Source organism: Camellia sinensis, chromosome 8 (genome assembly GCF_055761805.1).
Source record: "Camellia sinensis isolate YWXY chromosome 8, ASM5576180v1, whole genome shotgun sequence".
In the NCBI taxonomy this organism is placed as follows: Eukaryota; Viridiplantae; Streptophyta; class Magnoliopsida; order Ericales; family Theaceae; genus Camellia; species Camellia sinensis.
In genome coordinates, this window is record NC_138968.1 from 177,162,453 (window position 1) to 177,178,905 (window position 16,453).

At 34.5% G+C, this 16,453-nt stretch overlaps 2 protein-coding genes, 1 long non-coding RNA gene and 1 pseudogene across 3 annotated transcripts; 2 read left to right on the forward strand and 2 right to left on the reverse strand.

Moving 5' to 3' along the window:
* Positions 1-1,527: 1,527 nt before the first annotated feature.
* LOC114259109 (uncharacterized) lies at positions 1,528-4,714 on the forward strand. Its single transcript, XR_014337269.1, has 3 exons — positions 1,528-1,759; positions 4,059-4,210; positions 4,299-4,714. It is a non-coding gene; the product is annotated as an uncharacterized LOC114259109 (long non-coding RNA).
* A 1,320-nt stretch (positions 4,715-6,034) lies between these two features.
* On the reverse strand, positions 6,035-7,816 carry LOC145797336 (uncharacterized). Its single transcript, XM_082884186.1, has 3 exons — positions 6,712-7,816; positions 6,456-6,620; positions 6,035-6,350 (listed from the first exon to the last, which is right to left on the reverse strand). Exons 1-3 carry the CDS (start codon positions 7,789-7,791, stop codon positions 6,246-6,248), a joined length of 1,350 nt encoding a protein of 449 aa, XP_082740312.1. The 5' UTR covers positions 7,792-7,816; the 3' UTR covers positions 6,035-6,245.
* An 11-nt stretch (positions 7,817-7,827) lies between these two features.
* Positions 7,828-8,997, reverse strand: LOC114267635 (protein FAR1-RELATED SEQUENCE 5 pseudogene; annotated as a pseudogene).
* A 4,904-nt stretch (positions 8,998-13,901) lies between these two features.
* Positions 13,902-16,203, forward strand: LOC114279252 (transcription factor TCP4). The gene has a single exon (XM_082884187.1). It carries the CDS (start codon positions 14,545-14,547, stop codon positions 15,763-15,765), a length of 1,221 nt encoding a protein of 406 aa, XP_082740313.1. The 5' UTR covers positions 13,902-14,544; the 3' UTR covers positions 15,766-16,203.
* Positions 16,204-16,453: the final 250 nt, after the last annotated feature.

Sequence of the window (16,453 nt, forward strand, 5' to 3'; positions counted from 1 at the left end):
GGCAGAGCGGTAAGTCAAGGCTAAGTAAGGCAGAGCGGTAAGGGAGATGAGAGATTCGAAGAGATTCCACCATAAAGGGGAAGAAAACATTACAAGGAAAAGTTGGAATAACAAGTTTCAAAGGATTTATTAAAACAAAAAAGGAGAGAGGGAAGAAGGGGCCATTAGCGAGTGTTCCCCTCTCCTACCCCCAAGCAGCGGCCAAATCTCAAAAATCTTAAAAGAAAGGGATTGGGAGGGCTGCCCTCAAAAAATAAAGAGAGAGGGGTATGCACTATTGAAAATAGTTTAGTACAATTTTTATTTACCATTTATGAGGAAAAAACTAAAATATGTAATATAAATTTAAATTTAATATAGTATAAATATATTTAAAAGAACCTTAATCCACATATTTTATTTTTGAATTATTATTGATTGTATTTTTATTTTTTTTGTATGCGATTATAAAATGAGGATGGATAAGTACATGAAAGAGATTTTACCATGAAAAGCTGATACACTACAAGTGAGTCATTAATGAAAAATTAGACTTCTCAAAATGACTACTGTAATAATGGTTATATATACATATATAGCATTATTCATATTTATAATGAATTTTATCTCGACGTCGTTTGAAAATTTGATTATTTTAATTTTTTTTATAATTATTTTAGCTTAGTTAAAAAAATTATGTTTGAAATAATAATATTTTTTTTTGTAATCAATTTCATGATTGTGAGAGAAAAAATAGAATAATTATGATTTATATGTGATATTTTGTTTTATTAATTATTTTAAATTATTTTATTTTTATTGACTATTTTATTAATTATTTTGGTATAATTTATCTGAACGGTTTATAATATTTTTTATTTTTATATTGAGAACCTATGTCTAATTATTTGATGCAAATTCTATTTATTGGGAAGTTACCGGAAAAGGTGCTTTTGACTTTTGAATGATTGATTTTTTTTTTTTAGTAATTTAATATAATGTGTAAGCCTCCGTTTGGGAAGTGGGTTGACTTTTTGGCTTTTTGATTTTTTTGGTTATTTTAGCCTGGGCTTAAAAGCTTGGTTTGGGAAGGACTTTTTGATTTTTTAACTTTTTTGAGTTTTTTTGTAAGAGAAGAATGTAATGATTATGGATTGGATGTGATGTTTTATTTGTTATAGCTAAAATAGCCTATTTTATTTTTTGTGGTTAAAATAGCCAAAAAAAGTCCAAACCATGGCTTCCCAAACGAAGCCTAAATAGATATGGAAATTCTGAAAATAAATAAATTGGAGAGGAAAATTGAGGGAAGGATGATGTTGTGTAATTCAAGCGAAGCAAAAAAGAAAGAGAGAGAAAGCTAAAAGGAAAACCACAAAAAGCTGGAAGGAGTCACTTTCAAAATGGGGTGGTGGGGGGTAGTGAGTTCGGATCCTCTCCTTGAGGAGGGTCCTTGAGTTCATGCGGGCAACGGCTCAGATCAGCCGTTGGTCATCCAACGGCTCTAATAAAAAAAAAAAAAAAATTAAATTTTTAATGTTTTCGACTTCCCGCCCAAACAAAACAACAACACAGCCTTACTGTCTCACTCTCTCACTCTCTCAGTTTCAATGAGCCTTACAGTCGATCGTGGTCGTCCACCGAACCTACCCTCACCGGCGAACCGGCGACCAGTCCCAACGGCGACCCCACGACGACCACAGCTCCACCGCTTCAGCCTCTACGCTGCGTGAACTCCACCGCGACGACCACCATCAGTTCAGCATAGATCACGAACCAGGTTGGTCTTCAAACGTCTGAAATTAAGAAGTTGGAGTCTGAAAAAATGTAGGGCTTTTAGAGTTCGAATTTCTGAACAAATTTAGGGATTTTCAGATTTGGAATTTCAAAATTAGGGCTTTGATTTGGGATTTTGAAACGTCTGAAAAAATTTAGGGCTTTTAGATTTGGAATTTCAAATTTAGGGCTTTGATTTGGTTTCCTCTTCTTCTTCTTCTTCTTCTTCTTCTTTTTTTTCCATCTCTGTCCATATGCATCACATTGGTTTGATTTTCACAGATCTTTTAATGTCCTAAATCTGTCTAGAATGAGGATTTGATTTTCACAGCTTGTATGAATCTTGATATTGTTTACAATCAGAAATAGGTATACCATGATTGGAGTGGGCTAACAAGAACACACAACTGGGTTTAATGCCAACCTTCCATTGTATGTTTTGTTAAGTAATAGATTGTGAGAATATACATGATTTCGAATAGATTGTGAGAAAAATTAGAAATAGGTATACCATGATTTATATACTCCAAACATTGCTAATTTTTATATACCATGGTATTGTATGATATCAATGGTAAGACCTTCCATTGTATACTATGTGATTTATATACCATGAAATAGGTATACCATGATTTATATACTCCAAACCCAGCATTGCTAATATGTCTTACTAATTTATATACCATGATATACCATGATTTCGAATACATTGTGAGAAAAATTAGCAATGTCATATCATTTGTTTATATACATTTGTTTATATACCTATTTGAGATCATTTGTCATATCATGGTATACCTATTTGTTTATATACATTTTCTACATATTTCACTACGAATATGTTGAACTAACAATCTGCAATCTGCAAGTCATGTTGAACTAACAATCTGCAAATATGTTGAACTAACAATCTGCAAGGTGCAAGTCATGTTGAGAGCTGCAAGCTGCAATCTGGATTTTTGACAATCCTTATGTCCATATTTTCTTTTATTATGTGTGGAACTAACAATCTCAAATAAGAGTATTAGAATTATGATTTCACAATAAAAAATAGGCACATGATAAATTCATTATTTCCAAATAAAGAGTACTAGAATCTAGATTTTAAAAGTATATAGAGTCAATACACTCAACTCCACTCTAGAAGGTTAGAATAAAGATTTTGTCAAGTCTCTCATAGAGCACATTTTGATTAAGGGCCAAAATTTGTTTTTAATGATAAATATATTGACAATAACCTCCAATAATCCACTAACCAATTGATTGATAAGAAATGTAGTTTGACAAATAACTAAGAGCCCAATACCAGAAAAGCATTGCATAAGACACATAATTAATGAAAAATCAAAACAAATGTGAAATTGTTTTTTTTATTTACTCTGCATAAGACAAATGTGAAAAATCAAAGCATTGCATAAGACACATAATTACTCTGCTCCATGTCTTAATGTAATTTTTTTAATCAAATTTATTTATTTATTTAAATTTAATCATCAACGTAGTAAGGATTACATTAGAAAGCTCAATGGTTGACTCAAAAACTGAAGTTCCCACTTGCTCCTAATGCACACCCATGTCTTCAAAAGTAGCAACCACCATTGATGGCAATCCTTGCAAGCGTATTTTGTTTGGCAACAATTGAAAGTAGTTTTTATTTTTTTTGGGTTCATATTTGTGTCTCTGCACAGTGCACCACAGCCTTACCAAGGTTAAAAGGTATCCATTCAAATGCCTCCCAAGAAAGTGTTAAGTTTGTGTCACAAATTTTGGTTCACTCCATATGAAAGTTAAAATTGAAACCTGGGCTGTATGACCCTAGAAAAGGAGGTCAGGGCAAAACCATAACAAAGCATATTTATAAGATTATTAATTATGAAATTATCAATTTATTTGTTGAATCAGTCTAAGATTATGATACATTTTGTTATATTATTAGTTTGGATTTCAATTTTCTTTACTAAATGTAAAGTGATACATTTTGTTATATTATTAAACCAAAAAAAAAACACATAATTATATGTTTATTAGATCATGTAAGAATCTTAAAAGACAAAAATCTAGTTATAAAAGACAAGAATCTTAAAAAACACATAATTATATGTTTATTAGATCATGAGAAGGGCAGTAGCATTGTTTTCCTGAATTCAGTGCAACTAAACACTTTGAGACCTAATCAATTTGTATGTAGAACTAGAATGCTGAATAACAGATAGAATAGGTTTTTATGAGTCCACTACAATGTTGGTTTCAAAACTAAATTGGTTTCTCGAGGGCTGACTGTTTGTGTTGTATTGTCGATGTAGATTTAGAAATGGCTTCTTCTTCTAATGACAACAGCAACATAAGATTAAAACCGAGAATGTGCAATTGTGGAAGAACAGCTGCCATACATATCGTAAAAACTAATGAGAATGGAAATAAAGGGCGTTTGTTCTTTGTTTGCCCATCAAAATATGTAAGTATTGTATTGGAAATATTAAATATGTAAGTAGTCACAATTTAATTTGTTTTAATAGACTAACTAATTGTTGGTTGCATTGTAGACTGAAAATCCCAATTGCAATTACTTCAAGTTCGTGGCTGAAGATGACGAAGATGTGACTTCCACAATCCGTTCCAACACTAGAGCTTCTGATGGTGTTACAGTAGAAGACTTTAACGAGCTGAGGAGGAGGCTGTATGACGTGGAAAATGAACATGGCGACTATGGTCGAAGGCTTCGAATGGTGGAAAATATTTTGAAGGCGATGGTGTATTTGATTGTATTTGCTTTACTTTTGTACTTTATGATGTAATGTTATTATGGATTTATGGATTTAAAGTTATTATGGATTTATGGATGTAATCTACTTTATGATGTAATGTTAGTATCCGAAAAATTTAACTAATGTTATTATGGATTTATGATGTTTGTACTTTATGATGTTTTTATGAATGGAATTTGGGAAGTTGGGAATGATTTGAGATGGTTTTTAAATGGTTTATTGTCCTAGTGGATTTAATGAACTTGGGAATGACTTGGATTTTATGAACTTGGGAATGTTTTCATTTACAGGACAATCTGTGACATGGTTTTTTGTAGGCTGGTTCTGCATGTATGTTGGTTGTGAAATCTGCTACTGTTTATTTTGCATAGGCACATTTCACATGTTCTGTTGCATATGAACCAAATTATAATTGTTCACTTTTAGTAATTTATCAACAGTTCTTCAGTGTTAATACCTTTGAGTGATCTAATTGTGAAGTAGCAGAAAATATTATGTTGGTGTACATGTTGCTGGTGTGCAAAACTGGTGTACACCATACCAGCAGAATGAATTCACAAGAACCATATGAAACCATGATTCACACTTTACACCTCACACACTTCACACCATACTAGCATTTCTGTACATCCTTCACACTTCACACCTCACACACTTCTAGTGCTCTAAGTGTCCAGCATACCAGAAACAATGAATACAGATTAGAACCAGCATAACTGGTGTACAGATCAGAACCAGCATAATTGCTGTGCAAAACTGGTGTACATCACCAACCCTGAAGCATGCAGAACTAGAAGCATGCAAAACCAGATTAAACAGCCCCAAAAACCTTTGAGAGCAGAGGAACCAGAGAACAACCAAAAAAAAGACACCCAGCATACATCAACCATACATTCAGAACCATTCAGAACCATGCATTTAGAACCATACAGCCAATGACTTGGTTTTTCCTCTGTTATGGATAAAAAATCCTGCACTTATATTATTTGGTTTTGCCTCTGTTATGGATCAAAAATTCTGCAATGGTCATTATTTTAAGTGCAGGTGTTTGCTCACAATGACTTGCTTTCTGGAAATCTGATGCTCAATGATGAAGAGGGTACATACAACCAGAACTTACATCTGCACTTATTCCTCATTTCTCACTCTCTATCTCCCTAAACATTCACTCACAAGTCACCAAGTTCTCTATGTAATCAAAACACCAGAGCAGAACCAGAAGCATGCAGAACCAAAATTTTGCTCGTCCACTGCATACCAGATCAAAAATTCTGCAATGGTTCATTTTTTTTCCCTTAAACTTCACAGAACCAGAAGCATGCAGAACCATAATACCTGTGCATACCAGCAGAATAATTGTAGAACAAGACCTGTGCATACCAGCAAAATAATTGCACAACCAGACCTATGCATATCAGCAGCACACTTCACACTTCACACTTCACATAACCATTACAGCACATTTCACACTTCACAAAAACAGATCATGTCCAAAAACAGAACATGTCCACAAATAAGGATCAAATGTACGAAAACAGAATCATGTCCGTACCACATAAAAAAAAACAGATCAAATGTACACCATAACAGTTTAACACATACAATCCATAACAAGTTAAATTAAAACATTGGTCCATCAAAAATGTTACATTGCTTCAACCCATTAACACATACAATCCATTAAAAAGACTAATGTATGACTTTCTAGCAGCAACAGAATAACCATCACTTTCCAGCAGCGACAGAATAACCATCAATTTTAGAGGCTATGACTTCACTGTTCAGCCCAATTTCAGCATCAGTTTGCCTCTGTTTCTGCTTGTCCATAGCCTAAAAGGGAAAATGTTCAAATTTCTCAACAAGTGAATACATGGTATGACGGAATTTTCAACAACTATAAATATAATAAAAATTAAAAAGATAGCAAAGACGAACCTGACTACACATTGGGGTAGTTGATTCTTGAGAATATCGAAACCCAATGTCATATCCACATGAACCTTGAAGTAGTGACTGGAATGTTGATCCACTAGAATGCAGGTGAGACATTGAATTTGGCAAATAATTTGGCACAACATACATGTCCCGCAAATTGTTCGCCTACAACAATGTCATATATTAGGCTTCGCAATCATGGTTTGAGTCACATATTATATCCACAAAAAAAATACAATGTTAAAGTAAGACTTACATGATATGTGGGATACATCAATGGCGGAGGAATAGAATTACCACCCATGGGCAAAGATGGAGGAAGAGGATGAAGGGGAGGAAGAGGTTGAAGAGGAGGAACATGTTGACGAACATAGATATCTCCTCCAACAGATAATGGAGAAGGTGCAACTGTTGGACTTGCAATAGATTGTGACGAAGCCAAGCTGTTAGCACGGGATTTTTTTTTGGAGTTCGCTACCAACGCCGCTTCGAATCCACCTTTGACCCTCCTTTTGCCCTTACTAGTTGCCACCTTTTTCTTCAATCCTTTTGGTTGCACAACATGATTCACATCTTCGCATTCCACTTCAAAGCTTTGGGTATCATCATCATTACGTGCTTCATTTCCAACACCAAAATGAGCACTTAACTTGCCTTCAACATCTGCACCTAATGTAGCAAGCTGTGCAATACAAAAATCATATGTTTCTTCAGTTTCAGCAGCTCTACTTGCTACTGCTCTAAATGCAGTCATCAATGTCTTATACCGCGAAGCTTGTTGGAATTTCACATCTACTTGAATGTCATTTTCGTTAATGTGCTGCACAGTTTCGGCTCTTGCTTGTTTGGTCCACCTCTTCAGAATGTATTGTGGAGGAACCTCTTTCATCTTCAATACGTCTCTAATGACCTTCAACGAGTGAGAACACAAGATTCCTTCCCTTTCAAACTTTGTACAATTACAACCCAAAGAGCCATCCCTCTCCAACTTCACTTTCCTTGCATGTTTGTTACCAACATCAACAACTGTGTAAATGGTACTAGCTTCGCCATATTCAATTGCTTCTATGTCTGATTCAATGGATTGAAAGTACTCATTTTGAAATTCCTCAAAGATCTTTTTTGTGTAGACGTTACCCATTTGAATTAACATTTTTATTGTTGCTTTCACCTTTGGTAACCTTTGGCACAAAGCATAGGCCGCTTCTAACTCCTTGTATCGCTTCTCATAAAGTACCCTTTCGAAATGCATGAAGAATTCATTTAAGTTGAAATCCGAACGAATGTAATCTTTCAAAAAAGCATTAAAAGATTCACTAAGTTGTGTGGTACTCATTCCCGCAGCCCATGTTGATCTAACATAAGGCCATCCCTATTTTTCTTTCACCGCAAAAGTCAATTTCAACCAATGGTTTTCATGCGCATCATATTTATCAAGCATTTCCGCCCACTCTAATTTCCATTGATTTGCATCTTCAATGTGAAAGAAGAATTTATTTAGTACACCCTTGACCCCCTTATCTTGGAACAAACAGTTAACATGTTTTAATGCATTTTGCATCAAATGCCAAGTACACAATCGGTGACTTGTGTCAGGCATAACGATGGGTATGGCTTTAGCCATTGCAGCATCTTGATCGGTGAACAAAGTTTTCGGTGCCTTCCTTGACATAGCCTGTAGAAAGTTTTCAAACAACCATACAAATGATTCGGCGGTCTCATCATACAACAATGCTGCACCAAATATAACTGTTTCCCTGTGATGGTTGAATCCCACAAAAGATGCGAAGGGTCTATGTTCTTTGTTTAACTTGTAAGTCGTATCAAATGTGACAACATCACCAAATTGGGCATAATCCATGATCATTTGTGCATCGGCCCAAAACATATTCGTTATTTGCTCCTCATTATCTAATTGAACAGCATAGAAGAATGAAGGATTTTGCAAAGATTTTTCTTTAAAGTATTGCAACACATTGCCTACTTCCCCATATGCTAAACTTTGTTGTCTTTTGGTTCTCAAATAATTTTTAGAATCTAACTTCGTAAAACCAAGACATTGCCTTCCACCAGCTTCCCTACCCATGAGTTCAAAAGACTGGCCTAAACGAAGACCAGATTGTGCCGCTAAATCTAATTGAATTGCTTGGGTAGTGGAGATCTTTCTTTGTGATGGCAACATGTGGGCACACTCAGGTGATACAAGATCGTGGTTGTGTTTTTCTTTGAAATCAGTCACAACATATTTTCCATTACCCTCATGTAATTTAATATAAAGTCGAGCCTCACACCCAGTCCTAGTTTCAGCTCTAGAGTTTTTTGACAATGGGTCTCGCTTGTCAACCTTTCGAAATCCCTCCTTGTTGCAAACCAAAAGTCTATGAATAAGTTGATTAGTGAACTTGTCCTTCTTACAATAATCTCTTCTTATGCTAAAACCCATTCTTCCTCCATATGTATTATAAAATTCATACGCACATTGTTCAGAATCAAATATCATTCCCAATTTTGGCTTCCAATCACAGTCATTCTCAGGTTCCATATCGATATCAAAATGCAACTGAAAACCCATATAAATAAAATCTTAAGTTAATGATAGTTGAGCTTCTTAATAAGATTTTTGGGTTGCAGTTAATAACACAAGCATTTTAGTTATTCATAACTAGCAGACCCAAGTATAGTTCCATAAGTTTCCTATTCAAAGTCAATAAAAATATCCACAAACCCAACCTCAAAAGAGTTTTCATAAAATCTTGTTTTCCAGAGATGACCGAGGTAAAGACATTAGATTAATGGGATGGAAATATGAGTGTCATATATCTTTCAGGCTAAAGGTCGGTATGTGATATGGAATCACGAAAAAGGCCAAGTAAAAAAAAATGGGGTTAGCCAAATCATCAGTTGCATGTTAAATTAGTGCCCTCCAGGAATCTGTTAAGTTCATAGATTTTCCCCAACAGAAACATTTCAGACATTCTGACACTGAATAATGTTCCATCATTTTAGTTCACCATATTAAGTTTGGTTTGTGCAGCAGTGGATAATTCCTATTGGAAATTTAACACTATTATCAAAAAACTCAACTCTGCCAGAAGTATCACGTTAAACAATTTATTAAAGGACTCAATTTCACGCTAAATTAAATTATAATCAACTGGACAACAATCCATTACAGTACAAAACTATAAATACAAATGGATAACAATAAAATTCATCAACTGACAGCCAAATTTCAACACAATGGACACCAATTTCATCCAAGGCCCAACTCATTCTTATTACTGCAGGATAGTATATCAATATTGGGATTTTCACAGCAAACACAGACAGAGAGAGAGAGCATAAGAAGAAGAACTCACTGAGGAGTGGGTCGCCGTCGGGGGTCGCCGTTGGCCGTGGGTTCGCCGGTGAGGGTAGGGGTGAGTGAGGAGAAGGGGGCTGCGTGGAAATGGAGAAGGTCACAGACAGAGAGAGAGAGCATAAGAAGAAGAACTCACTGAGGAGTGGGTCGTCGTCGGGGGTCGCCGTTGGCCGTGGGTTCGCCGGTGAGGGTAGGGGTGAGTGAGGAGAAGGGGGCTGCGTGGAAATGGAGAAGGTCTGTGCTGGAATGGAATGGTGGGAACAGAGCTGTGTGTCCCCAACCGTTTGGGCGGGAAGTCGAAAACATTAAAAATTTAATTTTTTTTTTTTTTTTTATTAGAGCCGTTGGATGACCAACGGCTGATCTGAGCCGTTGCCCGCATGAACTCAAGGACCCTCCTCAAGGAGAGGATCCGAACTCGGGGGTAGTGGCCATTTGAAGGACCTATCTCTCTGCCTATCAAAGCATCCTTCTCACACTTTTTTTGAGCCTGCAACAACCAAACGGTTCTAACTTCTAACCGAGAGGTAAAACACCAAGGACTGGTTTTGTTTTTCAAAAAAAAATTTTACAAATAAATTTTTAAAAGTAATTAAATTTAATAAATTTTTTTTAAAAAAAATCTCAAAATTTTGTTTGATTATCTATTTTCTAAAATCACTCTTTCTCTCTCATACACATCAAATCAATCACTTTTTTTAAAACTCTCTCTCCCGAAATAATTTTCTAAAACCACTTCTAAAAAAAAGACAAACTAAACAAATTTTTGTATTTTTTATCTCAAAAACTATTCTATAAACACAAACCAAACACACTCCAAATCTTTAGTTAAGTTTTAAATAAAAAAATAAATAGTTTGATAAATAAATAAAGAAGTTAAACATTTATTAATTTTATATGCTTTTATTGTTAATTTTTTTGGAAGAGAATAATTTTAAAAAAATCAAAAATAATTTTTTGACGCTTACTTTTACCAAATTATATTATATATATTTTTAAAAAAATTGTAAATAAATTTTAAAAATTCAATCAAACATATTGGACTATAAAAGGAGTTAAACTATTTGTATTTGACTTTTTAAAAGTTTATTACAGATAAATTTGTTTGGTAAACATGTGAAACGAACGAAAAAACAAATCTATTGAGCTTTCATTCGTTCATTGACAATAATGCTAACAAATAGATGGAATGAAGGTTGAAGCAAGAAGCCATGTTTAGCCCTGGTTGAATGGAATGGAAGAGGCTTTGAATTGGTATTTGTGTTGTGTTGTGTTGTTTTGTTGTGTTGTGTGTATGCATAGGTAGAGGGATTTGGTGTCACAAGAACAGCAGCATCAGAGGGCAGTGATGAGATCATAAAAATAGACCTCTAATCTTATATCTTCCTTCTGACCCAACACTGCCATGCCACAATTTTACCAGTGGTATCAAAGCTGCTATATTCCAAAATAAAGGTTCGTTTGGTGGAGTTTTTAAAATATAATTTTACACTTATTTTTAAGTGTGATATTTGTTTAACATTTTTAAAAATTAATTTCACATTTGTTTTTAAAAACTCTTTGCAAAATAGAAAAATTTGGGCTAACCGATCGTCCCACCGGATGTTTGGCCGGTTGACAGAAACAGTGTTCGTTTTTTTTTTTTTTTTTTTGTACCTGTTATTTTTATATTACAAAAAAAAATATATTTGTGAAATTTTTTTTAAATTTTTTATGAGTTTTGAATAAAATTTTGAGTTATGTATTTGGTTATGAGTTGTAAGTTTTTGTATCAAATATTATAAGACACATTATTCAATTCAAACTCAATTTAAAACTCTTTTCAAAACTCATAACCAAACAAATTTTTCACACTCAAATCATAATTCCAAAACTTACAAACTCAAAATACAATTATATTCTCAAATCATAATTCTAAAACTCTACCAAAACATTTCTTGTTCTCTCTCTACCCCTAAATATAATTTGCGGTGGACTTGTGTTCCTATAATATAAGGGTTTTCAAAATAAAGTCTCTCTCTCTCTCTCTCTCTCAAAATAACTCGTGATGGATTTGTGTTCCTATAATATAAGGTTGTGCAACGAATATTTTGATTTGTTTAAATCGATCGAATCGAATCAATTCATCGCATTTTGAATAGATGCATAATAACAAGAGGACGATTACGGGTTAATTTTTTCCAATTCGCCTAGTTTTGGAGGGATGACAAATTTAAGATTCTTTTGGTTGCAACCGAACCGTCAAACCGTGAGTGTGTTTTTATTTTATTTAGATATTCTATTTATGTTTTCAATTGAAAAAGAGTTTAGATATTATGTTGTGTTTTTAATTTATTTTCAATCTGTAATTCTTTTATCAGACAGCAAAGGTTGATATTTAGTATTTTTGTGTGAAAATTATAAGGCAACGTTTGATAGAGTTTTAGAATTATAATTTGAGAATAAAGTTGTATTTTGAGTTTGTGAGTTTTGAAATTATGATTTGAGTGTGAAAAATTTGTTTGGTTATAAATTTTAAGAAGAGTTTGAATTTTTTGATATGACATATAATATTAAATTCAAAAACTTGTAATTCATTACCAAACACACAATCCAAAATTCTATTAAAAACTCATAAAAAAATTAAAAAAATTTCAAAAATATTTTTTATTTAAAATATAAAAATAACAGGTGGAAAAAAAAAAGAAAAAAAAAGAAAGAGAGAAACGAACACTGTTTCGGTTAATCGGCTAGATGTCCGGGTAGACGGGTTTGCAAAAGTGGGTGTGGAATACCAAACACCACACTCAAACCAATAGGTGAAATTAAATTTAGAAAGCTCTACCAAACAGAGCCTAAGGTTTAATTTTGTCATTTTTTTTAAAAAAAATCAAATTAAATAGTTTTTTTAATAAAAAAAAGTAATGAAATAGTTTTGATAATGCATATGGTCTTCTTATACGTATTGATTATTGATATCTGACAATTTACTTGATAATCTTTTAGTTATGGTAAGTTGGATTGTTATCCAAAAAAAAATATTGACAAGTTGTTGTATTATGGTCAAAATTTGTAAAAGTTTAAATCGCTAAACCGATTCGCATTCATCCGTCAATTCGCATCAGTCAATTCGACGGACGGATGCGGATTGATTTTTTTCAATCCGCTCATCCGGCGAACGGATGGTGGATTATAAGTTTTCTGGTCGCAACCAAACCACGAACACCCGTACTATAATGAATGTAATATTAAATCTATGAAATAAAATTTTAATTTTAATTTAAAAAATATTATGTATAGTGTTTGGTTTTAGTTTTCTGAATTAAGTTTTTTGAAAATTGAATTTTTTATTTTCGTATTTTTTTATTTTTAGTGAGTATTTTTTAAATTTTAAGCATTTTTTTTTATTTTTTTAGATACACCTTATTTAGATGTATCTAAATAGTAAAATATTTATGAAAAATATTTTAAAAAATTAATAAATATACAAAAATACAAAAAATATATTGAATTTTTGTATTTTTTAATATTTAATGTATTTTTTAAAGTTTTTTTTATAAATATTATATTTTTCTAAGTGTATTTATATTTAGTGCGTCTATAAATTAAAAAATTAATTAAAATATTAAAAACATTAAAATAAAAAAAATAAAATAGAATTTTTAAAAAATCAAAATCATACAAGTTGATTATTTCTCAAACCAAAGTTCTTTTCACATTTGACTTGTCGCATGCAATGTGAAAAAAATTATGAGATTTTTTTTATGTATATAAGATATTTGTTAACTATCATTAGAGAATGTTAAATATTAAATAATATAAAATTTAAATACATAATTCACATTATTTTTACAGTTTTTTTTTTTAATTATTTACAGGTGTTAGCATCTCCCTATTTACAGTTCCACGGTTGCTTCGAGACCCCCCCCCCCTCTCTCTCGAAAAATATTAATATATGATTTCATACTATAAAAATTTAGTTTAGGTTTCATATCTCTTTAAAAAAAAAATAAAAAAATTATTATTTTATTTAAATCACATCACATCACTTCACATTCAATTTATATTTCATAAAAATTTAAAAAATACACTTATTCAAAATATTCCAAACAATTCTTACCGCACAAAAAAATTGTAAAAAATTTACTGGAACCCTGGTTGAATTCTGGTTTTCTGGTTAAAGAATTACAAGAAATTTCCCCCATATTATTATTATTATTACCAGCTGTCTGTTAGTACAGAGAGAGGCCGATTAGATGCAACTGATAGTAGAGAGAGAGAGAGAGAAAAAAAAAAAAAGAAGCATAGATATGGGTTAGGCTAAATAAGCTTTTCTTGGATCTGTAGTTTTGGTTTTCAAGATTTTGGGGATGGAATTAGGAGGATTGAATAGGATAGCCTCTTGGGAGAGGCAGAGTCATCAGTTTCTTCTTCAGGTATCATCACAGTGGAGGCAGCAGATTCAGAATCATCAGCACCACAACAAGTATTAACGACAACCAATAACAATGGAGTGGAAAGCAAAGGAAACAGAGACTAGTGACAACAAGTAATCACTCTCATCTCAATCAGAATCTGGAACAACAAAAGCACAAGTCTCTGAGTCTGGATTCTCACAATCATCTTCATCTCTATCGTCAATCTCCCCAAAATCAACACCAATCAGATACCCAGCACCCAGCACCGCCGCCGCCGCCGCCGCCATCATCGACGGAGCAAAGCATCGAACATGCGAGATTGGGAGAAAAAATGGGAGACACTCATCACCACCACCAAACAAGAATGGGTCTGAGACACGGCGGCGGCGAGATCGTGGAGGTTCAAGGAGGGCACATTGTTAGGTCCATTGGCCGCAAAGACAGGCACAGCAAGGTCTGCACTGCCAAAGGGCCTCGAGACCGCCGTGTTCGCCTCGCCGCCCACACCGCCATTCAGTTCTACGACGTTCAGGACCGCCTCGGCTACGACCGACCCAGCAAAGCGGTCGATTGGCTCATCAAAAAAGCAAAAGACGCCATTGACGAACTCGCTGAGCTTCCCGCTTGGAAACCCACTTCAACAAATGCAAGTTTTGGGCAAAATCAAGAGCCTCAGGGGCAGCAGCAACAACAACAACAACTTGGTGGGTCTTCTTCTTCTTCTTCTAGGAGAGAGATAAATGCTTTGATGGGTACTGAAGACACTGTTGTTGCGAGATGTGAGATTCAGGATCAGCAGATGGGTAACGATGAAAACGAAAACAACTCGAGCTTCTTGCCGCCATCGATGGACTCCGATGCCATTGCCGACACCATCAAGTCTTTCTTCCCAATGGGTGCTTCGGCAGAGCCCAATTCGTCTGCTATGCAGTTTCAGAACTTTGCTGCTCCTCCTGATTTGCTATCGAGAACCGGTAATCAGAGCCAAGATCTGAGACTCTCGCTTCAATCCTTTCAAGACCCATCAATTCTTCTCCACCACCACCAACAGTCTCAGCAGCAGCATCAGACTGAACAACAAGCACTTTTCTCTGGAACCACCGCACTGGGTTACGATGCTCCTTCCTCCGCCTGGTCAGAGCACCACCAGGCGGCCGAGATTAACCGGTTTCAGAGAATGGTTGCGTGGAATGGCGGTGGAGACGCCGGAACTGGCGGCGGAGGAGGAGGATTTATCTTCAACTCGCCGCCGTTGTTCGGCCAAAACAACCAGTTTCTTTCTCAGAGGGGACCCCTTCAGTCCAGTAACACCCAATCGATTCGTGCTTGGATAGACCCGTCTTCTTCAATTGCCACTGCAGATCATAATCAACACCACAACCACTATTATCAGTCTCTACCCATCCATCCATCTTCATTGCAGGGCATTGGATTCGCCTCCGTTGGCGGATTCTCAGGGTTTCACATTCCGGCACGAATTCAGGGTGAAGATGAGGAACACGATGGCTATTCCGACAAGCCGTCCTCTGCTTCCTCTGATTCTCGCCATTGATTGAGCTCAAAACCAACCAATTCTCTCTCTCTCTCTCTCTCTCTCTCTCTCTCTACCAGGTGAATTCTTCAATACCCATCTCTGGAATTTCTTCAATCTACTGTTACATTGAACTTCTCTTTCAGGGCTTAATCCATTTTCCATTCTGAAAAACCAAGAATTTCCAAGAAAGCAAAATAAAGGGAGAGAGATCTTGGGCAATCTAATCCAATGGCTGCTGCAGTAGGAAGAAGAACTCTTGATTGTATTTCAGGTTTTTCGATCTCAGTTTTCTTTTTATGTTTGTTGTAATATGTTCTACTTTGCTGTTTAATTGTGCTGTTTGAGTTCAACTTTGGAACTCCATGTTGGTTTGCTTTGTGTTTGTATGGTTGGCACTGTTTCTTAATTTTAATTTCTTGAGTTAATACTACTAAAATAGAACTAGTTTGTTGTCAAGTTCTTTAATTTTTTACTCCCCTTCTTAGAACAAATCCTGAGATGATGAATCCATTGCTGTTTTGGGAATAACAGTGAGAAAATCATCTGAGAACTAACCAAAGCTCAGATGGACAAAAACAGAAAATTCCACAAATTTATTGGTTATCTCATTGCTATATCTCCTCCTATAATATTGATGATTTGATATTGATTTGAGGTGGTTATTCTCTCTCAATTCAAAATGAAAGGAACAAATGAGTGCTTCCTT

Bases quoted from the DNA above. Each gene is read 5' to 3' on its own strand.
- LOC145797336 (XM_082884186.1), bottom strand. From the start codon at position 7,791: ATGAGTACCACACAACTTAGTGAATCTTTTAATGCTTTTTTGAAAGAT. The intron at 6,621-6,711 runs GTAAGTCTTACT...ACATTGTTGTAG, and splicing joins TGATGTATCCCACATATCAT to GCGAACAATTTGCGGGACAT. The intron at 6,351-6,455 runs GTTCGTCTTTGC...TTTCCCTTTTAG, and splicing joins CTACCCCAATGTGTAGTCAG to GCTATGGACAAGCAGAAACA.
- LOC114279252 (XM_082884187.1), top strand. From the start codon at position 14,545: ATGGGAGACACTCATCACCACCACCAAACAAGAATGGGTCTGAGACAC.